Below are 24,516 nucleotides of genomic sequence, written 5' to 3' on the forward strand. Positions count from 1 at the left end.
TCTCTAAACCAGAAACTTCGGTAGCCACTGTCTTTAATTCATTCTATACTTGATCAATCCTTGTACTTACAGTCATTTTCAAATCAGTAATAGCCTTCCAAATTGCCTCAATAGTCACTGATGGTAAAATAATAGCCTGTTCCAAGCCCCGCGGGTGCCTTCTTAACATGATGTACTGCAGCAGCGGACCCAGGACTGAAAAAAAGCTCTGGTTCCCTCTTCCACCCTGACTAAATCCTCAAGCCACTAACTGCTGCTGACACCTCCACATAGGACAAGTTACCCAAAGAGGTCGTTCCATGCCAAATTGGCGACCTCGTCATGGCTGGCTGAGAAGGAGTTCAATCAAGCAGGCTCAATGTGATGTCTTCTCCAAGGCTAGGGAAACCTCCCTATCCAACCATGCTAGCAAAGAGTCCTCTTGCTGCTCCCAGAGCTTCTAATGGCCAAGTAAACTGAGTTATCAACATCTGGGCAACAGTTGAGGTATCCAGTAAGACATTCTCAACTTTTCCTCTCTTCTTGCCCATCACCAAAGAGGAAAAAATAAAGAGAAACAAAATTCTGCACAGCAGCTTCTCAGCCTCATGTTATGCTACAGCGGCTATCCTTCCCCCCCCCCCTCTTTTTTTAATTTACTGAAATTGGATATATAACATACAAGTAAATACTTGAATTCAGAAAATAAATAAACACAAAAAAGAAAAACAGATCAAATCCAATCTGAAAAGGTAATAAACAATTATATGTACAGAAAAATAAGGGGGGGTGTTCAGAAATTATAGAGAAAATATTAAGAAAACTGTTTCTCAAAAAGAAAGAGTTTTTGTGAATGAAAACTAAAAGCTTGATTCTACATCTCAGTGAAGCTCAATTGACCTATGGCGAAGCATCAATTTGTACTGGAAACTGACAACTGTTTGGGGTCAAAAAATACATATAGAGAACACTATTCACATTTTAACTAAACATTTCACAGGAAATCTCAAAAAGAAATTGCCACCATTTTGCAGATGAATTATTTACATTGTTTACTAGTCCAGCTGCTTTCTGGTTGTGTTTAGTATCAATAAGAATTGTCCACTTCAACCTTAGTTGGCAGAGACAGTCTTAAAAATAAAAAAATAAAAAAGTCATGTGTATCAGTGTGACATGTAATATACACGAAAGCACTTAAAATCTGGATGAGAAAGATACAGAATTACTACCCCTAAAATGTGCATCTTCAGGAGAAAATACACAAACTGGTATATTGTATTTACCAAGTAACAGATGTGTGAATGGACTGCTCATGAGGCAAGTGACCAGACATTGACAGATTCCACAAAATCCTCAAATCCTTCCTATTCAAACAAGCCCGAACAAAGAACAACCATATCTCAAACAATTCATTATTACCTGAATTGGTTATTACTCTATTTACCATTAACTTTCTCTTTGCTTCATGTACAATTTCTCATTCATAATAGATTTTTTAAATGTTAAACATCCATAGCTATCCCAGTATGTTTATGATATTGTATTGTAAAATTGGATTCTTACAACAAATTACTTTTTCATGCATTATTCTTTATGTATCCTATACTGTTTATTGTAAGCCACATTGAACTCAAACTTGTTTGGGATAATGTGGGATATAAATGTCACAAATAAATAAATATGGTCCAAAGGCTTGATGAAGGTGTCACTGTTCCCTGGTTTCAGCCTGTGCTAACATAAACATTATTCTCCTCAGTCAACCAGGAAGACTGCTTTAGACAGGAGTGTAGTCAAGGTTACCAGCTGAATCCACTTTTTCAGGACAGGTTCATCAAGTCCTGGGATTTGTTCCACTGCATGCACACAATTTTCTTCATAGAAAAAAAATTAAACAAGTGCACACATTCTGTGCAGTAAAACCAAGACAAGGAGTGGCCTAGTGGTTAGGGTGGTGGACTTTGGTCCTGGCGAACTGAGGAACTGAGTTCAATTCCCACTTCAGGCACAGGCAGCTCCTTGTGACTCTGGGCAAGTCACTTAACCCTCCATTGCCCCATGTAAGCCACATTGAGCCTGCCATGAGTGGGAAAGTGCGGGGTACAAATGTAACAAAAAAAAAAAATAATAAAATAAATACATGAAACCATCTCGTAGCCACTACATTAAAATATGCTGTGGCTTGAAGGCCTTCTATGTGACACATTTACCCTTTGTCAGACTCTGCACCTACATAAGTACATAAGTAGTGCCATACTGGGCCAGACCAAAGGTCCATCAAGCCCAGCATCCTATTTCCAACAGTGGCCAATCCAGTTCACAAGTACCCAGGGCTGCCGAGAGACTGACCCAGGTCAAGGCCGCCCCCCCTCCCCCTGAGATCACTGCCGCCGCTCCCCCCTTCCACCCACCCCCCTTCGTCCGCCACCAGGCTGGGCTCCCTGCATTGAAATCACAGCGCCTCTCACCTCTGTGTGAAAGCCCTGCAGGCAGTAGGGCAGCAGATCGCCTCCCTTCGGCCCTCCTTCCCTCCTTGTGTCCCGCCCTCGCAGAAGTTACATCAGATGAGGGCGGGACACAAGGAGGGAAGGAGGGCCGAAGGGAGGCGATCTGCTGCCCTGCTGCCCTGCTGCCTGCAGCGCTTTCACACGGAGGTGAGAGGTGCTGTGATTTCAATGCAGGGGGGCCCGGCCTGGTGGTAGAAGGTCAACGACGGAGGGCGGGTGGGACTGCGGCGCCGGGCCCCCCTTGGAGGCCCAGGCCCGGGGATTTTTGTCCCCCCTGCCTCCCCCCCTCTCTGCGGCTATGCAAATACCTGGCAAGATCTCCCAAAAAGTACAAAATATTTTATGCTGCTTATCCCAGAAATAAGCAGTGGATTTTCCCAAGTCCACTTTAATAATGGTCTATAGACTTTTCCTTTAGGAAGCCATTCAAACCTTTTTTAAACCCCGCTAAGCTAACCGCCTTTACCACATTCTCTGGCAATAAATTCCAGAGTTTAATTATATGTTGAGTGAAGAAAACTTTTCTCCAATTCATTGTAAATTTACTACTTTGTAGCTTCATTGCATGCCCCCTAGTCCTAGTATTTTTGGAAAGAGTAAACAGACGCTTCATGTCTACCCATTCCACTCCACTCATTTTATAGACCTCTATCATATCTCCCCCTCAGCCATCTTTTCTCCAAGCTGAAGAGCCCTAGTCGCTTTAGCTTTTCCTCATAGGGAAGTCGTCCCATCCCCTTTATCATTTTCGTCGCCCTTCTCTGCACTTTTTCTAATTCCACTATAACTTTTTTGAGATGCGGTGACCAGAATTGAACACAATATTCGAGGTCAAATAAAACAAAAGGATTTGGGGGGGGGGGAGGTGTGCAATTTTATACGCAGAGCTTCAGCACATACAGGACAGCAAGAATTTTAAAAAAATAAGCATTTATATTTTATTATAATGTTCAAATATCTTAAGGACAATAAATAATCCAAGAAAAAAAAATCATACAAAATAAATACACCAAATTGCTATTTAGTCCACATCAAAAAGGAAAGCACCACAAGAAAATAAATCTTAATAAACTGAGTACATTAAGGGGCCCTTTTACTAAGATGCACTGAAATCGTGGCTTAGCACATGCTAATGTGGGACTTTTCCTCATGCTAAGCCCGAATTTACCACGGCACAAGTTAAGGCATTCTTTTAAAATCATGCATTAATGCGAACATTAGCACACGTTACCTAGCACATGAACCGGTTAGCGAACAGTAGCGCGCTAGCTGGTTAATGCTTCCACATTCATTCTCCACACGACATGCCCCCTCCAAAATTTTTTTTTATTGTTAATAAGTAATAAGCACACAGAAAAGAGCAAAACCCAGTAAAACGCTTTAACACGTTTTACAGAAGGCCATTTGCCCATGTTAAAGACATGTTAAGGGCCTAATACAGTTTAATGAAAGGGACCATAGCTCTATAAAAGGGAAACAAATATAAGGAAATCCACTAATCAACAGAACCATAAATAATATAAATTCACTTATTTGAAAGAAATACCGCCAACTGGGAGGGCTCTACATACGTAGTATAATGGTTGCATTGAAAACGAAGTAAGGAAATTTGAGAGGAAAAAAAGGTAACACCCATGGATAGCACATGATTTCAATTACAAAACCTGAGATATACTGAAACATCAGGACATACAGTAACTTTTTGACCACAGAAATAATATCCTTTTTTGAAAAATATGCTTTAAGAAGAATAACTATCATTTTCTAACCCAAAGGAAACAAACAAATATGTTGATCTTGTAGAAATAATATCCTGGGAGGACTCAAGAAAGATTAGAAACTAATTACTAACCATTCATATGGTTATTCACAGTACCAGTAAAAAAAAAAAAAAAAGAGGAAACATAATACAAATTTGTACTAACAACTGAATCATACTTATTTCAAAGATGTGTTCCAATTAACTAACAAGCGCATTCTTGGAAAGTTCAAAACTCTCAGGTTCTGCGCCTTAATAACATTCTCCAAGTTCACCAACTGTTTATGTATCCACAAATTGTCCTTAATCTTCCCAGCTCCTGCAGCTTGTACTGCTGCAACCTGAGCTTCAGTCTTACAGAAAGAATGTTTGCCTTTGAAAACCCAGGTGACAGGGCTAAAGCAGATACTTTTTGCTTGTGTATATTTGCACCCAATTTGAAGCAGATACAAATGTAACATGGTATATGACAACAAATAAAGACCAATAAGTCGGCCGCAGCAGCATCTGCAACTCTGTCATGATCAAACACAAATAGGGCAGTCACAATCATGGAAGAGTGGTTTTATCATTTTGGTTGCACCATAGTCACATTCATTGAAACACTTGATTAAACCAGCAATCCAACAATGTTGCAAATTGACAACATTTTAGTTGTCAATTTAGTTTTAGGAGAGAGTGGTGGATGCTTGGAATGCCCTCCCGCGGGAGGTGGTGGAGATGAAAACGGTAACGGAATTCAAGCATGCGTGGGATAAACATAAAGGAATCCTGTGCAGAAGGAACGGATCCTCAGAAGCTTAGCCGAGATTGGGAGGCGGGGCTAGTTCTGGGCAAGACTTCTACGGTCTGTGTCCTGAAAATGGCAGATACAAATCAAGGTAAGGTATACACAAGAAGTAGCACATATGAGTTTATCTTGTTGGGCAGACTAGATGGACCGTGCAGGTCTTTTTCTGCCGTCATCTACTATGTTACTATGTTACATTTTAGTTGCTATCAACGTGTTGCCCTTCCACCTCTGAGATACACATAGCATGTGATATGAATGTGATACAAAAAAAACACACACTTGTTCTTTATCTGTCCCTGCTATTCTCGGGTCACAGAAGGTAGAAGTCTTTTCATCACGGGTTCTCCCCAATCACTGCAGTAATCCTCAAAGCCCACTCTGGCCCATCCAAATCAGTCTTTCCATAATTGAGACACAGATGGTAAAAGTCTGCCCTGTTTTCCTTATTATTATTTACTTGTCACCTGGTTTCCTTTTGTATCTCTTCTGTTCCCTATATATTATTTCTATTTTTTGTAAACCGCTTAACGTATTTACAAATTGCGGTATATGAAATAAAGAAGAAATGTGAAAATAGTGTGTAAATTCCCTTCTTGCTAAACCTGTCCCTATGTACATACCTATTTGGAAGCAGGCAAATTCCTTTAAAATGTAGTACTGGTGGGGGGGGGGGGGGGGGGGAGGGGGGAAGGTTGAACTTTTCAACAAGCTTTTTACACAGGTAAGCAACTTTGAAAGTTACCGTCATGAAGATAAAGATCACAAGGCCCATCCCATCTATTTGCCCTACTGTTTTATTTTTTTTTTAATCTTTATTTATGAACGTTGGAACAGAAGGGTACAAAAACAGTAAGAATCATCAGTGAGATACCGTACAGTACTTACCGAGAGTTCTGACTTGCAATAGGGAAGCTGTCAGAAGTGCCCGCTGCCCTACTGTTTTAAGCCTTCAGACTACTGTATATGTGCACTAGCTTTACCCTCATTTCCCCACAACTAAAAATTCTCTGGGCTTGTGCTATACCTTAAGTCTGGCACTTCTACTGTCTTATCACTTCAGCAACTGGGTAGGTGTTTTAGTGTGCTGAGCATCTGCTACCCCTCCTAATGTTAAACCTGTGTCTACTCTTTCAGCTTCACAGGAAGATGCTAGCCTCTCGTACATTAGTTATAACACTACACTGACTTGGAGTCTGCTACTTTCAGGTACAACAGCTGTACAGAGCAGATTACATACACAATCAACATTCCTCTCCCCCCCCCAAATGGAAATAGGAGTTGATATACAGCCTTTCTGTGGCTTTTGCAACTACATTCAAAGCGGTTTACATAGTATATTCAGGTACTTATTTGTGGCAGGGGCAATTGAGGGTTAAGTGACTTGCCCAGAGTCACAAGGAGCTGCAGTGGGAATCAAACTCAGTTCCCCAGGATCAAAGTCCACTGCACTAACCACTAGGCTACTCCTCCTCTTCTCTCAAACCATTGACCAAAAACAGGAAACAAAAACATTATTATTTAAAATATTCTTTAAAAAGCGTAAGGGGCCCTTTTACTAAAGTTTAGAGCACACTAAATGTTATAGCTGTGGGTTTCTTAGCATTTAGTGCACACTAATTCCATTAGCATGCTCTAAGCTTTAGTAAAAGGACCCGTAAGTCTTTAGCTGTTTCCTAAAACTCAGATAATTGAGGTTTTTCAATTTCTCTGAAAGCTTGTTCCAGAGTCCCAGGGCTGCCCCTAAAATATAAAGAGGCATATTTTCAAAGCACTTAGACTTATATGGAACTGTGTAAGTCTAAGTGCTTTGAAAATGAGTCTCAAAGTGCACTCACCCTTACTAGCCTAAACTCCCTAACCGGGGCAAAGATAGAGTTCTTATTCTACTGAAATGCAACAGTCATATCAGCACATGGGCTTCCAACTTGACACATAAATAAGGTGGACCAATCCCTTGAACAGCTCTCCATGACAGACAAATAAAATCCTAGCTTCCACTGGCAACCAGTTCACCTCTTGCACCTCATGAAACAGTAGTGTGACTTTGTCCACTCTTTTTATGCATCACCATTTTGGCTGAAACGTTCTAAATTCTGTTTAACGTTTTCACCACATATTTAGATAAGCCAAAATAAATGGTATTAGAGAAGTCCAGGTGACTCAGAAAATCTGCCTAGACTACCATATGGATGGACACAAACAGGTTCTTAATTGTTGGGCCAATTTCAGCTTAAGTCATGGCTTTCTAATTACTAGATCAATATGGAATTCTAGCATAAGAGACAAAAAAGAAAGACACCAAGAGGGGCATTTTCCATATGACGTCTAAGTCGGACTTTGGACATTTTGAGCTAATCATCCCAAATCAGACTAGGAAATATGGCCATTTTTCGAAACAGCAAAATGTCTATTTTTATTTTTTTTTAAATGGCTACTTGCTAGATGTTTTCAAGCTCTGCGCATTTATCTTTTTGGGCCATTTTGGGGGGGAAAAAAAGACCACATGAAAAACGTAGAAATCAAGCCATTGGGATGTAGAAGAAGCCAGCTTTCTTTGTAGACTGGCTACACAGACATCCCAGGAGAGCAACGGGGCACCCAAGAGAGCACTGTAGTGGGCTTCATATAAAAGCTCCCAGGTACAAATCTCACCTTTATCCCCGCCAAAACCCACCAAACATCTACCGTACCCAACTGTACACCACTACTGTAGCCCTTATGGGTGGTCACCTATATGTGGATACAGTAGGATATTGGATATGGGCCTGGGTTCTCTTTTGTATAGTGCACTCCACCCACCTACTCCAGGGACTGGCTTGCTGCTCTAAAAGACCTGGCTATAACATCTGAAGCTGTCATAGAGACAGGTAAGTAATATTCTTAATCACAGCTTTGGGGAGGTGGGAGTGGGTCAGTGACCACTGGGGGAGTAAGTGGGGTGGTCATCCTTGATTTTCTCCAGTGGTTATCTGATTATTTAGGGCACCTTTTTGTGCCTTATTCATTCTAAAAATAGGTCTAGACCAAAACGTTGAGTTTCAGCCCTAGATGTTTTTGTTTTGTTCCATTACAGCTGTAAAATGACTAAGAGGAGTGACCTAAGCCTGCCCTAAGTCCACACCCAACACACGCCCTTGTGATTTGGATGCATTGTAGATGAATTGCATAGTAGCTAATGCAAAATAAGTTGCAAAAATACCAATTTGGATGTTTTGAGAAGAAATTCATCCAAATGCTGCTTTAGGACACTTTTTGGATGTTTCTCTCTTTTGAAAATGAGACCCCCAAGTGTTTTTGCCTTTAACCCGATGTGAATATCAAACAGGAGATCATAGCCAGCTCCTTCGGTAGTTCAGTGGAACTCAACCCATAAAATCTGCTTTTACAATGTTTAATCTCGATTTTTTAATAACCATCTACTAACTGTCAACATACATGCCTCCACTCCTTTAATTCTTCCACTGACTTCGAAAGAGGCACAAAAAACTGAACATCTGTGTACAATAAAGAACTAAATCTGAAGGACCTAATCACTACACAAAGGGAGAAAAAACAGACTTCCTGAGACACTCTACCAACTCCAACACCTCCGACTTCCCTATTCTGTCCCTGACTTTAAAATTTCTATTCCTCAAAAGGAAGGTGAACCATGCCAATACAGCCCCTTCTACCTCTACTTTCTCCAGTCTATCCAGTAAAATTCTGTGATTCAAGGCTGCTATTTCAATCTAATCACCTATGCATCTCTTCTAATAAGATCACCAGTATCTTCTCAATACTATATCCTGGATGAAACCCAGATTGTAGTGGATTTAGACCCTTAACCTCCTCCATGAAACTGGATGGTAATACATGACTATCATCTTTGCTACCCTGGGAAGATTTGAAACAGACCAATAGCTCTCCCCTCCCCACCCCCCAATCAGCCACGGGTCAGATTGTTTCTTTAAAATTGGTCTAACTAAGCCTATTTAAATGGTTTTAGAGCTCATCTTTGTCCAATAAACTCTGAACAATAGCCCTCAATGATGGAACCCTCTGATGGATGTATTGTTAACAGTCACGCTGGAAAGGTCCATAGACCATTATTCAATTGGGGAAAATCCACTGCTATTTCTGAGATAAGCAGCATAAAATGTACTGAACTTTTTTGGGATCTTGCCAGGTATTTGTGACCTGGATTGGCCACTGCTGAAAACAGGATGCTGGGCTTGATGGACTTTTGGTCTGTCCCAGTGTGGCAATACTTATGTACTTATGATCCACCATAAGGACAACCTTAGCAAACTTGACTAATAGCTGCAGAAGCTGATCACCCATGGGTTTATAAAATTCTACTAATCTCTCTCCACTGAAACTATCTACCCTATGTAAGTCCCACTGCATTTCTTTAACCTCCTCATCCAGTTCTTTTTATTATTATTTTTTATTATTATTATTGTATTAACCTTATTGGAAAAAAAATGATGCCAACACCATCTTGAGGTTAGACTACCCTTTATATCAGCAACTTCCTATTCCCCTAATTTTCATACTAGTTTAAAAAGCTCTCGAGTAGAATCCATTGCAAAAAGAATGCATGTAAAGTAATCACTTTTAAAATTAGAGGCTAACATTAGGTAATCCCAGAAAAATTGTCTGCATATAGCTTCACTCCACTCAATTCATTTCCCAAATTTCGCCACTGTAACTCTACCTTTTTCTACTTCATTTCCTTAGGAAAGGACAGCTGATGCCTTGTTTTCTGCCGGCACTTCTTTATTGGCTCTAAGTCATAAACTACTTACCTCAACACCCTATTCAAAACTCCATTTAGAAAAATCTAACTTCACAGATGGGTTCGAAATTAAGCCCTTGGATACAGTCTGATGAAAACTGACATCTGTGTGTACTTACCACAAAAGGCAGGATGTCTCCACCCCCCTCCTTTCTTCAAATATACCTTGACTAACAAACTGTATCAGCTTATGATCTGTCTAACTCAAAAGTTTACATTCTTTGTCTCCACCCTACAGAACTGCTTTCGGTGGCCAACAATTAACAGTAAATCAAGAATATGTCCTTTGAGTACACAGGAGTGTTAACCAAATTAGTTTGTTACAGATCTCAGGAACTGCTTATAGTCTTTCACCTTTTCTATCACAATAAAGGTCTCTGGATGTTGCATTAATACAATTCTTGTACAATTCTTCTGTACTACAATCTAAACCTCTGGGGGGGGACGTATGCTAGCAAAAAAGACAACCTACTTGCTTCTGAAATCCTAACCAGCATGCTCTCTCTTCCTGAAAATGTGGCACTGGACAGCCTATGAAGGTGCAACTCTGGTTTAAATATAACTGCCACCCCACCTCCCTTCTTTCCCATCCTTAGCTGTGATGGATGTAATAGATAAGAGCACATGACCCAGGAAGAACAGGTCCATGCACCTCAGATAACTATGGAAAAATCAGTTAACTACCTGATAATTTTCTTTCCTTTAGTCCCAAAGGATCAGTCTAGACAAATGGTTTTGTGACCATCCGCCAGCAGGTGGAAATAGAGAACTCTAATGAGTTGTGACTCATAAGCTCCTGCGCTTAGCAACAAAGCAGTGAAAGAGTGACTTCCAGAGAAAAAACTCCAGCCTCTAGATATAAAAATAACTATGAAATAAAGGGCAAAACTCGTGCCTTAGAAATAATGGAACCAGAATAATTCAAACACCAAAATTACATAGAACCTGGAAAACTGAAACCATCACAGAAGGTGGGCTCTGGACTTACCCTTTGGAACTAAATGAAATAAAACTATCAGGTAATTAACTAGTTTTTCTTTACATTATGACCCTAGGATTAGACCAGACAAATGGGATGTATAAAAGCAATCCTTATGAGGGGAAGGACTGTGATATCTCTGCAGCGAGATCTGTGGCCCCAAAGAAAGCATCTGCTTGAGCACACACATCCAAACCGTAATGCTTAACAAAGGAATGAGAAGACGACCATGTCGCTCACTGACAGATCTCTGTCAATGAAACTGCCCTAGACTCTGCCAAAGAAGTCGCCAAAGATCTGGTAGAATGAGCCTTGATGTGCATGGGAGCAGATCGACCCCTCAGAACGTAAGCCAAAGAAATAGCCTCCTTAAGCCATCGAGCCATTGTCGCTTTGGAGGCCGGCAAACCCTTCCAGGATCCCGCAAAGAGGTCAAAAAGAACCAAGTGGCTGCTGGTTTTTTTTTTTAGCTAGAGGCAGGAAAAAAAAGAAAAGGGAAGACTAAGATAAAGAGGTAGAAAGTGGCAACTGGGGATCAGGGAAGGACCTAGACCACTAGCTTTACACCCGAGGCACAGGATATTCTCAATACCAAATTTAACTGAACCTGCAAGCAGGACAGGAGGCCACAGAGAAGTCACCACAGTGCACAGGAGCTGCTATCCAGCCTGCTGGAGATAGAGAAAACTGGCTTGGTTGCTAAGTGCAGGAGCTTATGAGGCACAACTCATTAAAGTTCTCTATCTCCACTTGCTGGCGGATAGTCACAACCTATTTGTCTGGACTGATCCTTGGGACATAATGGAAGACTCAGCTATAAATAAAATATCCAAGGAGTACGTGGAGTAGACTAATAGTTAGAGCTGCAGGCTAAGAACCAGGGGATCGCAGATCAAATCTCAATACAACTCTCTGTGATCTTGTCAAGCCATTTAATAATCCGCTGCTCCAGGAACAAACATAGGCTGGAAGCCCTTCAGGGGCAGGAAAATATCTTCTGTACCTGAATGCAACTTGCCTTGAGCTACAACTGAAAAGGGCATGAGCCAAATCCAAAATCCTTGCCCCCTTCAATCAGCGGTCTCTTGTGAACAACACACTTCAAGGAATACTAAACCCCCCTCCAAATCATCCTCATACAATCGAAACCCACCCAAACCCCACCCCATCTCCCCATATTTACAGGCATACTAGACAAAATCAATGAGTCTATACCCAAAAGTACTTATAAACTATAGTTACTAATTTCATAAATGGTCCTGGAAAGGGGCATGCCCTTCAGAGCAAAGCCTCTCAGCTTTGGTGTCTCAGGGCCAGTCAAATCATCGCCTGATATTGCACAGTCCCAATTAGTCCCAAATAAAATACTTGAGTGAAAGCAACAGTGAAACAGCTGCTTAAGTACTGCAGAAATAAACCTTTGCTTCTTAACTCCTCATGGTCTTGGCATCTGACATATCTTAATATCACCCTCATATTTATTTAAATTTATTTTGCGTCAAATCACTTCAGGAAGCATGCTCACAAGCAACAAACATAAATGTTATCAAATAAATACATTAAAAATCACAAAAACAATTCGTTGGGTATCTCATAGTTACAACATATTAATAAAAATAATAAAATCCCTTATCTATTATAAAAACCACTAATTACCATGATTTTAACCTTTTATGAAAAATCAAACAATAAGTTTGTGTGCTAATATTAAAGGAAAGAGAATTCCAAACTGTATACTCAGCACAAAAAAGCCCTTTTCCTTGTAGACGAAAGATAGACTTGTCTAGATTTGAAAGAAGCCTACCTGGGAGGACCAAAGAATACATGAGAGCACATAATAGGGCCTTTATAGTAGTATGCAGATGGATACCAATAATATATCTACAACCGTTTTCCAAATGATACATGCCATAACATATTGGCAAATGGAACAGATTTGTTATTCCACTCATAACTTCCTAGCAACCAAGGCATAAATAATCCCTAGTCTTTTCCTAGTCCTATCTCTTTAGTGGCTCTGCTGCAGATTCCCAACCTCTGCCCCTTGGGGTCAACAGTTCAAGCTCTGCTGACTCTGACAGGCTGTCAGAAATGCAGGAGTGGCCCAGCATTTCTTTAGACCTCAGTAATTTGGCAACTCTAGGTATATACTGTGACTGGCTTAGGAGGCCCACACTTCAAAAGATAAGTTTTAAAAAATGAAAAATGTTTAGAAAAGAATTAGCTGAAGTAGTTCATTTTATTTAGCCTAGAAACGAGACAGCTGAGGGGTGACATGACATACAATAAAGATGGTAAATAATGTAGGTGACCATCAATTGTTCTCTATAGTCGCTAAAATATAAAAGAACCGTCTTAAGTTGCAACAGCAAAGGCTTACCTTAGACAAAATTATTTTTTGAACTGTAAGGGTAGTCAATCATCAGAACAAGTTACCTATAAGTGGTATCTCTTGTCACCGGAGATTTTTAAAAATTTAGACAAACATTATTTTGGGACACAAAACAGGAAGAATCCCTTAGTACATTAGGGACTAAGTGACATTTTCAGGTCCCTTTCAAGCCTATAATTTTGCGATTTTAAGTGTAAAATAATGCTACACACGATACTTGGAGAGCTCGGCTTCAAGCAAAACCTTTACGTATATTATCAGAATGTGTTCTTGAGGATTTGGCTGCTACTGTCTGCCCAGAAAAAAGTTGAAAGAGCAAAAAGACATTTCAAAAGTTCATTACTGCCTGCAGCGATAGTTCCATTAAAGAAAGGCGTCATTTCTAATAGCATTTAAAGTTTGCCAAGAATAACAAGCTGCAGTGGTTATAAAAACAAATCGGTGTAGTGTGCCTAATTGAAAACCAACTTTTAGGTTTGTGGATAAAAAGTACTACCATATGAATATAGTTAGGTGCAACGACCCTTTTCAATGGGATCACGACTGCCCTTCTCTCAACTGCTTTTCATATTTAAAGCACAGGTACAAACTAAGAGGTCAGGATAACATAACTCATGGGTTGTAACTGCTGCCAGGGATAAATCTTGCCAGTAATCTGCAAGCACTGGGATACGCTATGCAAGTGCTCATTTGTCACACAATGAATAAGACCATTCTTGGTTCATTCCTTCTAAATGAACAAAATAGAAATGGATCCTGCATTATAGCATATGGGACCAGGATAAGGCTCACTAGGGATCAAATTTATGACCCTTGACAGTAGGGGCTAGAGACTTACAGTTGCAACCACAGAAACTGCACAGTCAAGACAGAAACCAGTGCAGTTATCCTCTGGGCAGGAGCAGGACAGACCTCATGCTGGTCCAATGGGCTCCACTTAAGGGGTTAAAATTACTTATCATAATGACAGGTGTCTCCCCCACCTCTGTCAATTTGAATGTTTCCCCTACAACAAATTCAGTTGTATCCATTTCCCAGCTCTACCAAGATTTTCAACTGAAAAGATATATCAGCTGACCATCAGCACAACCACCTTCCTCCCTTTTTTCCCACTAACTGCTGGTGAAAAGTAACGTTCTAGACTCCTTGAAATTTTCAGGATTCCTCAGAGGACAAGTGTGTTTCCTGTAAGAAAACATATTCAGCTCTTTTCTTCAAGAATTCCAGTAGGTTTTTTGTGTGTGTGTGTGTGTGTGTGTGTGGGTGTGGGTGTGTGTGTGTGTTTAATAAGATGATTTAGTCTATTCACATTTAAAAAATATATATTCAAGACACTCATATTTGATATTTAAACATTGTATTTCATCATCCCTGCAGAAAGCCCCTTGAGCAGTGTTCTATTTACTAAGTTATGCTTTTAAAATACAAACCACTGGAAACACTCATACTATCTCTTCCCCAGAGGAAAGCCTTCCACCACCCCGCTACTCCTAACCCACCCACCGAATCACAGTGTCCAAACGTTCTCACAACTCACATGTGTGAGTCTTCAACACACCTTCCATACCCCTTCTAGAGACACCACTCCCTTCAATCACTTTCTGTTACCCCAACAATAACAGTGCAACAATTAAAATACATGGGAGTCTAATGCAAGTAATCACACTTCTTCTCTCACAAAGAGGATCAACAAAAGAGCCTGTAACTCTACTACTGGTTCAACTTCCAAGATCGTATTTCATCAGCTTTATGTTCCATGGCAGAAAACTGAAAACACTGATCATAGTGCCCCAACACTGTCAAGTTGGGCACTTTGTATTATCATAGATGAATGTCTTCAGCACACAGGGATTTTCAAGTTATGGGTGGTGTTATTAAAGACAACTTTCATTCTCATACTCCATCCTAAGTAGCTTGAAGTACTTGCAAATCTGATGTCCAAAATGATCAAGGTTTCTCTGTAAAATAGCCCCCCCCCCTCCCCCATTATTTTTTTATGATTTCTTATTTTGGAATCACAGTAGGAAGCCAACATTCTAACTGCCATTTTGATTGCTGCTCACACTAAGATGAAGATTTCAATGTATTATTTAAAATGCAAAGAATCTAAGATCTAAACTACTCTGCAATGTTTAAACCCACTGTATCTACAGTCTTTCTTCACTGACCTCGTGGAGCAAAGATTAACTCTTGAAAGCCTGTCAGGGATATATTAAGTTAGTCCAGTAAAAAGGCATCACCTGCAACTTATTTGTTGACAATTATTTCCACAATGTCCTCATACAAGCCAAAATTTTCACCTAGATGAGGACAAGTAGGACTGTAGGAAGCACATGGCAGTGTACTGCCCTTAAAAAAAAGGGAGTATTCCTCTCAATGCATGAACAGGCTGAAAATTCAACCAAACAGCTATTCTACCTGCTCTTTCATTTAAATGTATTTTATACCCTAGCATCACATATCCCACTTGGCATCCTTTTTCCAAGAAGTCTCCATTATTGACGGAATGGTGCAATATACAGTCTCTCCATTATCTGTTTTTCCTCGCTCTTCATCCACGTTTTGTCACTGTAGGAACCATATCCTCCTCCTTTTTGTTTGGTTTATCCCATTCCTCCATAGAGCTGTGATTATGATTTTACTCATGAATTCCCTAAGGGCTTCTTTTACAAAGCCACACTAGTAATTCCCACACGGAAAATGAGAGGAAGCCCATAGGAATGGGCTTTCTCTCATTTGCCACACCGAGAATTAGTAGCGCGTCTTTGTTAAAGAAGCCCTAAGTAACTACTATTACCACTTATTTCTATTTCCTATCTAATCGCACAACTATGGAACGCACTGCCAAAAGTCGTAAAAACAACGTATGACCACCTAAAATTCCGGAAATCACTAAAAACAAACCTGTTCAAAAAGGCATACCCCACCAACCCAACATAAAGACTGAATACCTGCAACACAACGAAACCAAAGCACGTAATGGACATACTTAACTCTTCCTCTCTAAGATCCCCAATGTGTATGTCATACATGAACCTTATTCTACCATAATATCACCTTGTATTTGTTCATACCGGAACTGGCGAACGCCGATACGGTACGGTACCATGTAAGCCACACTGAGCCTGCAAATAGGTGGGAAAATGTGGGATACAAATGTAACAAATAAAATAAATAAAATACACAGCGCTGTACACAAAAACTACGGGGTTGATATTCAAAGTGAGATGCTGAACAGGTTAGAAGCAGATATTCAGTAATAATTAACCGGGGGAGAGGGGAAGGTTGGGGTGGAACCAGGGGTTGTGCAGCCACTAGTGATATTCCATACCTGAGCCCACACAGTTAAACAGACATGTTGGACAGCATAAAATGGACTCCTAACTGTGCCCGATTAGTTATGCGGGTACGACGCTGAATATAAGTGGTACCTGGATAGATTCTGGGCACTGCCAAACACCTTGATATTTAGTGCTGATGCATGTCTTCAGCTGAATATTGATCCCTAAGAGACAACCCCTGCTTGACAGTGCTTACAATCTATTTGAAACAAACAGAACAAATAAATGAAACTCCCTAACTTCTTGGAGTGGAGGAGTGGCCTAGTGGTTACTGCAGCGGACTTTGATCCTGGGAAACTGGGTTTGATTTCCACTGCAGCTCCTTGTGACTCTGGGCTAGTCACTTAACCCTCCATTGTCCCAGGTACAAATAAGTGCCTATATATACTATGTAAACCACTTTGAATGTAGTTGCAAAATCAAATTACAAAAAAATACTTTGGGAACTTCCACTATAACTATTCTTCAATATTACATACTAACTCCACCAAAAAAGAATAGGTTATTACAAACTTATTTATTGCAAACTTGTTATATTGCACACTTCAAATTATCCCACCTTCAGTTTTAAACCCCATATACAACCAATATTCTCCGGAAATGTTACCAATCCACTCATGTATTTATATTGTATGTATAACAATTTAGGGAATAAATGTATAGTGAGTGGATTGGTTGTATATGGGGTTTTAAACCGAAGGTGGGATAATTTGAAGTGTGCAATATATCAAGTTTGTAATAACCTATTCTTTTTTTGTGCTGCAGTTGCAAAAACCACAGAAAGGCAGTATATCAAGTCCCATTCCCTTCCCTTATCATGGGAATGATTAAAACAAAATTGATATAAAACAGGTGATTAGGGGGCAGAGATTTAATGCTCCCTCAAAAGGTGGACTTTTAACCTGGATTTAAATAGAGCCAAAACTGGAGCATGACATACTGGACTCAGGAAGTCTACTGCAGGTTTGCACCTCAATGCATGTCACTGAGTAGAACAAGAGCTGACAAGGTGCTATCTGACCCCCACCCTGTACAGGTTCCTTGAAAATGATTAAACAGACAATTACAATTCTCTTTTTGCTCTGTATATGACCACTACCTAATTTCCCCACAATTTGACCATCTGATTTCCTTCCATGGCAACTGAAAGGGTTTTCAAACTGTCAAGGTCCCTTGTACAGCTAGACAGAACAGTGGAGTCCTGTGGATCACGCAAGTTGAAACCAAGGTACAGGTAACCCACATAGTTGAAAAGCATCCTCTGACTAAAGTGGAATGGTGGGCTTCACAAACTATATTAACAGTACCTGAAGAATGTCCCTGGCAGCGCCTGGCAGCAGCGCTGATCAGGATAGCAGGTGCTGTTGTCCGAATAAGTGCTTTTGAATACCAACCTGACAATTTTTATATATATAGGAACTGTTTGGATGGTCAGGGTGAAGGTGCTACACAAGTGGAGGAAGTATTATCAAAAGAAATAGCAAACAAAGATCCTGAAATGATCTGTAGTGTCTGAATGTAAAAGTGGAACTATTTGAGCCAGGCAGCAAATCAAGATCTACAAGCGATACCTCTTCACCAGACTGACCCTATGCCTTTACATAGGGAAGAAGGGAGATGCCCTATATCTAAACTAATTCTTATTATTATTATTCCTACCCGTTATGTAAACGCATCCTACTCTACTACTGATCATTTAAGACTGAAATTTTGTAATCGTCTCTCTTGTACTATGTAAGCCACATTGAACCTACCAAAGGGTGGGAAAATGTGGGATACAAATGCAATAAATAAAAAATATTTAGCCACTAATAGACACAGGCTAAATAAATTTGGTCTGGATCCTCTAGGTTACTGAAGTTTGACAGTAATTGTTTAGGTGACAGCAGGAGCAGCAGCTGAGCAATCACCAGAAACTGCAAGAACTTTTTACAGACACAATAAAGTCGTCCAAACACCTGGGGATTTGTGTAAACAACTGTATTGTTGTTACTTTCAGCCTCAAACTGTCACTTCTAGAATATATATGTGATATTTGGCACACAATCAACATAAAACATCGAAGTTTTAGGATTCATTTTAATTTCCTATACATTGAAAAACATGTTTAATTCAGCAGATAGTAAAATGGTATAAAATCACTACTGATTTACCCTTAGTTAATTGCAAGGGCAGAGAAACGTGGGCTTGATGGTCTCTGGAGGAACACTAGGCTAATAAAAATAAGACATAGCAAATTATCGCACCTGCAAAACTAATTATTTACTTACAGAATCCAGAAAACACAGATATGTCCCAGAACTCTGCAAGACCGCTTGGTTTTTAGCAAATCCAACTGTTGAGAAAAAAATAAATGAACTTAATGTTATTATGCTATAATGTTTAGATTTTAGATTTAATTACTCATCTTTCCAGACCTGGGCTCAAGGTAAGTTACAGTTGGCAGCTCCCTGCCCCAGCGAATTTATAATCTAAACCTGTACCAGAAATGGTAGATGGTCATGTGACTTACTCAAGGTCATAAGGAGCATCATTGGAAGAGAAGGGAGTTGCCCTCTGGTTCTCAGCTGGGAATCACTGGTGCAGTTTAATAAAAGGGGACCTAAATCTACTACTGATACAATCAAAGTCAGTCATTAGATGTTAAATATAGCTAAATGCTTCAGTGATTAAGCAGACTTGAAAATGGTCTCCATGTCAATCATGTGAAGGACTTTTTTGGCAATAAATTTTATTCAGCCAAGACAGCTATAGAGAAAGCCTGATTCCTAGTTTCAACAAAATGAATCTCTCTAACGAAGGGAACATGCAACAACCAAGTACCCTCTAATCGTAGAAAATGTTGTGGTCTATACCTCTTTATAATTAAATGTTGTGGTCTATATCTCTTTAGAATTTTACCAAAATATTAAGGAATTTCCCATACAAAGTCTGAAGTATTATTCTTAAAATTTTAAACATTATCCTCAACAGAACAGGTAGCCAATGTGCTACAAGAAAAATGTGCTCATAACCAATAGAGCCCATCAGTCCTCATCACACTCTACATATTCCTCCCCTTCATCCTTGAGCTCACAATCCCCCTTTTGCACTTCCTCACATCACTAACCTCTTTAAAAAAAAAAAAAAGTTTTGTTCCCCCCCCCCCCCCCCCATTTTACTGTACTGGCTATTTTGTTTCTATTTGCATCTTTGCTTTCCTACTTTACCAGTGTCTCTTAGCTTTTCCAGATACGGTTGCTTTGTCTTACTCTTTCTACAATCTCTTGTACTTTATGAAAGCTAATTACTTTTTCCTTATCTTTTTAGCTTTTTTTTTTTTTTTTTTAGATGAGAGCATAAGCATGATGTTTCCTTGATAAAGCCGATATGGCAAAACAGGACCCCGTCGGATGGACCATAAAAATAAGTGCTATATGCTGAAATCAAATTAAAATTACATTGATATTAGTGTTATATATATTAATAAGGCAATTAAGTCAAGAGTGAAAAGAAAAAATAAATTAGGAAACTCATATGGAGGATTTTTAAGCCAATGAAGAATTCAACCCCGAGAGTCACACAAAGCAATGAAATACTGACTGGGGCCATACAGAGGCTTTTTTCCTCCATTATTCATATAGATGAGTAAGCACCACGATACAACTATATTTATAGTATTTAGAAGTTTTAACACTCCCACTGTGTTCGTACTCCTGATGTAACCCTAAGTAAGCGAAACATGGACCACGTCACCTACTTGTTTTTAATAAATAATTGTCTTTGGAGGACTTTGTTTGGGATCTGCTTTCTTTGACAGAACCTAAGTATAAAGCCAGGGACTGGGACCTCCTGGCCTCCCAAACAGCCTTACCATGGCTAACAGGCACTCCCTTGACCCGCTCCACTTCACTCCCCTGCACCCCATCCCCGATGGAGGTGGGTGGTACATTGAAGGCTTATTATTTTTCTGTAGAGCTGGGGGAGGTTTCTTCAAAGACTCAGCAGTGATTGGAAATTAGCATGCTATACATGTGAGTCTTTTGTATTTGCATTGGGGTGTATGGTCTTGAGAGAGTGTTTTTTTTCTATTTGATTTCTGCAGTTCTTTTCTTATTTTCTATTTTATTGTTGTACACTGCTCAGTTCTTGCTATATTAAGCCAAGCAGTATAGTAAATGTTATAATCTGTAACTGTTCAGGGGTTTATTTTTGAATCCCCAGGGGTAGCCCAGTGATCGGACAGACAAGCAACTGAAGAGGTAGGTACAGGGCATCAGACTGTCCGGTCTTTTTGTGTCTCTATAATGCCAGAACCAAACTAACATGGATTCCACTTCAAAGCATACTGGGTTTGAGACAATGCAGTTTGTTTTGCCATTCTGCCTGGGCGTGTGAAGAATAAAGGATAATATGTTTATTCCTGCTGTGTGCTGAATGAAACCAGTGCCAAGGCTTCTAGTCTACATCTGCCAAAGGAAACCTTGAAGCAGCAACAATATTGTTATTTCCAGCAAATATTGAGACTTCTGCATTCCTCAGCTGCTGCCTCTCTACGCTAATATTCATGTGATAGTGAGTGCCTGATAGTGAGTGCCTGAATGGCTCTGCCAACATCAATGAGCCCTGAGCCAGCCAATTGCAGAGACTAATTTCCAAATTTCAGGCAGATGATCGCACACAGCACTAAAATTATTCTAATTCTCTAAGGAGAGAATCACTTTACTTTTCTGCTATTTTTTCTCTTCCTTGATATTAATCTCCCACAGGTTTGCCCAAGTCCCTGAGTACAGGAATACCTTATACTGCCTTCACAGACAACTCCAACAAGATTCACAAACTTGCCGGACACAGGAATTTAGACTTAGCTCATGCTTTTTTCAGTTGTAGCTCAACGTAAGTTACATTAATGTATTTCCCTGTCTATAGAGGGTTTACAATCTAAGGGACCCTTTCACCAAGCTGCGGCAAAAGGGGGCCTGCGCTGGCGTGCATTTTTGACATTCGCTGAGGCCCCCTTTTACCGCAGTGAGTAAAAGGTAGGTCTTTCTTTTTTTCAGGAAATGGCCAAGCGGCAAGTGAAGCACTTGCTGCATGGCCCTTTCGGGGGCGCCCTTACTGCCAATGAGGTGGCAGTAAGGGCACCCATGCTAACCCAGTGGTAACTGGGCAGTGTGTGGCACTGCCCGATTACTGCTGGGTACACACCGGCGCTACAAAAATAAATATATTTTTGTAGCGCTGGATATGATGGCGCACTGTGGGTGGGAATTACCACTGGACTGCTGCGGTAGCCCAGCGGTACTTCCTTTTTAGCGAGTGGTAAGCCCACATTGGGCTTACCGCCACTTTGTAAAAAGGGCCCTAAGTTTGTACAGTCTGTTCTCACTATTCGTTGGGTTAGGTTCCTAGAAAACTCAGAGAATACTGAAAATGCAAATAGGGAACCATTGATCCTATGCGAAAAAAGGGTTTAGATTCCTCTGTGACCCTATTCACTGTACACGTTTGCTACCTAACACCATAAACGCATCATCTTATGTACCCTTCTTGTAGAGAACAGCTTATTTTTATAAATGTATTTTATACACTTTTTAAAAAATAAAATTACTTTATATACAGTCTTTTGGTGTAACAATACTCACGCACAGGTCTATGAATACCTTAATCCTCATGGGAACACACTTTCATTTGCACTGTGCATGGCTGTGAATAGCGAAAATGGGTTATATTTTATTTTGCGTGAATAATTGAATCCATGAATACCAAAAGCGCAAATAACGAGAACTGACTGAATTTGGGGCAACAGAGGTTTAAGTAACTTAGGAGTGGCAGTGGCTTCCCTGATTCTCATCCCACTGTTCTTTTTAAGGATCTACATTGGTTATCAATAAAGAATTTCATTTACGCTCTGTGTCCTTGTTCATCAGATTCCTTATGGTATCTTACCATTTTATGATAGATCTCAAGTTATCACCACAAAATGTCACCTCGTAATATGAGATATTCTCTAGATGATATTTCCCAAGTTAAATAAATAAATTAATTTAAAAAAAAATTTTTACAACTTGCGGCTGTATTTCGAATAACAAGTTGTCTTTGTTAAAATCTTAAATAAATTAATTTAAAAAAATTTTTTTTACAAGATTTTAACAAGGACAACTTGTTATTCGAAATACAGCCACAAATGTTTCAAAAATAAGAGTACATTATTGACATCAACATTATCACAATTCACAACAACAAAATGAATTTTCTTTGCTTGGTAGCCCACATTTACATTTTAAGAGAGAGCGATAAGAGTTAGGGAAGATTCTACATATTAAAATAAAAAAAGAAGAAAATAATGGCGTGCTATTCCAAGCTTTATCTAATTACTTAAGTTGTTTCAAGTCCAGACATGATTTCAGGTGGTCAGGTGAATAAAAAGTATATTTCACCTCAACATAGTAACATAGTAACATAGTAGATGACGGCAGAAAAAGACCTGCATGGTCCATCCAGTCTGCCCAAGACAAACTCATATGTGTATACCTTACCTTGAATTTAATTTGTACCTGTCCTTTTCAGGGCACAGACCATATAAGTCTGCCCAGCAGTATTTCCCGCCTCCCAACCACCAGTCCTGCCTCCCATCACCGGCTCTCGCACAGACCGTATAAGTCTGCCCTCCCCTATCCTTGCTTCCCAACCACCACCCCTCTTCCCCCCACCTGCTCCGCCACCCAATTTCAGCTAAGCTTCTGAGGATCCATTCCTTCTGCACAGGATTCCTCTATGCATATCCCACGCATGTTTGAACTCCGTTACCGTTTTCATCTCCACCACCTCCCGCGGGAGGGCATTCCAAGCGTCCACCACCCTCTCCGTGAAAAAATACTTCCTGACATCTTTCCTGAGTCTGCCCCCCTTCAATCTCATTTCATGTCCTCTCGTTCTACCGCCTTCCCATCTCCGGAAAAGATTCGTTTGCGGATTAATACCTTTCAAATATTTGAACGTCTGTATCATATCACCCCTGTTCCTCCTTTCCTCCAGGGTGTACATGTTCAGGTCAGCAAGCCTCTCTTCATACGTCTTGGAACGTAAATCCCATACCATCCTCGTAGCTTTTCTTTGCACCGCTTCCATTTTTTTAACATCTTTCGCAAGATACGGCCTCCAAAACTGAACACAATACTCCAGGTGGGGCCTCACCAACGTCTTATACAGGGGCATTAAAACCTCCTTTCTTCTGCTGGTCACTCCTCTCTCTATACAGCCTAGCAATCTTCTAGCTACGGCCACTGCCTTGTCGCACTGTTTCGTCACCTTCAGGTCCTCAGATACTATCACCCCAAGATCCCTCTGCCCGTCCGTGCCTATCAGACTCTCCCCGCCTAACACATACGTCTCTCTTGGATTTCTACTCCCTAAGTGCATCAACCAACTTAACATTGCACTTACAGGGGTACGCTAAGAAAAATGTACCACCGATTTCTATTGTCCTTGGTTTTAAAGCCAAAAAAGCTTTTCTCCTTTGTTGGGTCGTTTTCGTCACATCAGGGAATATTTGTACCTTTATACCTCCAAAACGTCTTCAAATTTTTAAAATAGAGTCTCATTATATTATTAAGGTCTTGCTCAAATATTAAAGATACAAACAGAGTGGATCTTTCCGTGTTTTCATCTAAAGTTTGTTCTAATATAGCTGAAATGTCCCCGAGACCTTTCCCATTTACTTGTAATTCTTGGTTTTCCCCCGCATCTTCCTTTGATATGTTTGTAATATAATATATTTTATTTACTGGCGACATCAATTCCTGGGGTATTTGTAATACTTCATTAAATATCTTCTAAATAAATCATGCGGGTTCATCCCAAATATTTTTGGAAAGTTCAGCAGGCGTAAATTTAATCTCCTATTAAAATTTTCAATCTGTTCCACTTTTCTTCTGAGATCCATATTATCTTTAATAACAGCCTGCTTAAATTCTTGCATAGAATCTACTTCCTTCTGAATATTTTGAATTT

The 24,516-nt window shown here is 40.0% G+C and overlaps 1 protein-coding gene across 3 annotated transcripts in view; it reads right to left on the reverse strand.

Moving 5' to 3' along the window:
* B3GNTL1 (UDP-GlcNAc:betaGal beta-1,3-N-acetylglucosaminyltransferase like 1) overlaps positions 1-24,516 on the reverse strand; it is a 348,739-nt gene that overhangs the window by 285,271 nt on the left and 38,952 nt on the right. For all 3 annotated transcript variants that reach the window (XM_030208046.1, XM_030208044.1, XM_030208045.1), the window contains exon 4: positions 18,795-18,859. In XM_030208046.1, the coding sequence (XP_030063906.1) occupies positions 18,795-18,859 (65 nt within the window). The remainder of the gene's footprint in view (positions 1-18,794; positions 18,860-24,516) is intronic.

The sequence above is a fragment of the Microcaecilia unicolor genome, chromosome 6, assembly GCF_901765095.1.
Source record: "Microcaecilia unicolor chromosome 6, aMicUni1.1, whole genome shotgun sequence".
Classification (NCBI taxonomy): domain Eukaryota; kingdom Metazoa; phylum Chordata; class Amphibia; order Gymnophiona; family Siphonopidae; genus Microcaecilia; species Microcaecilia unicolor.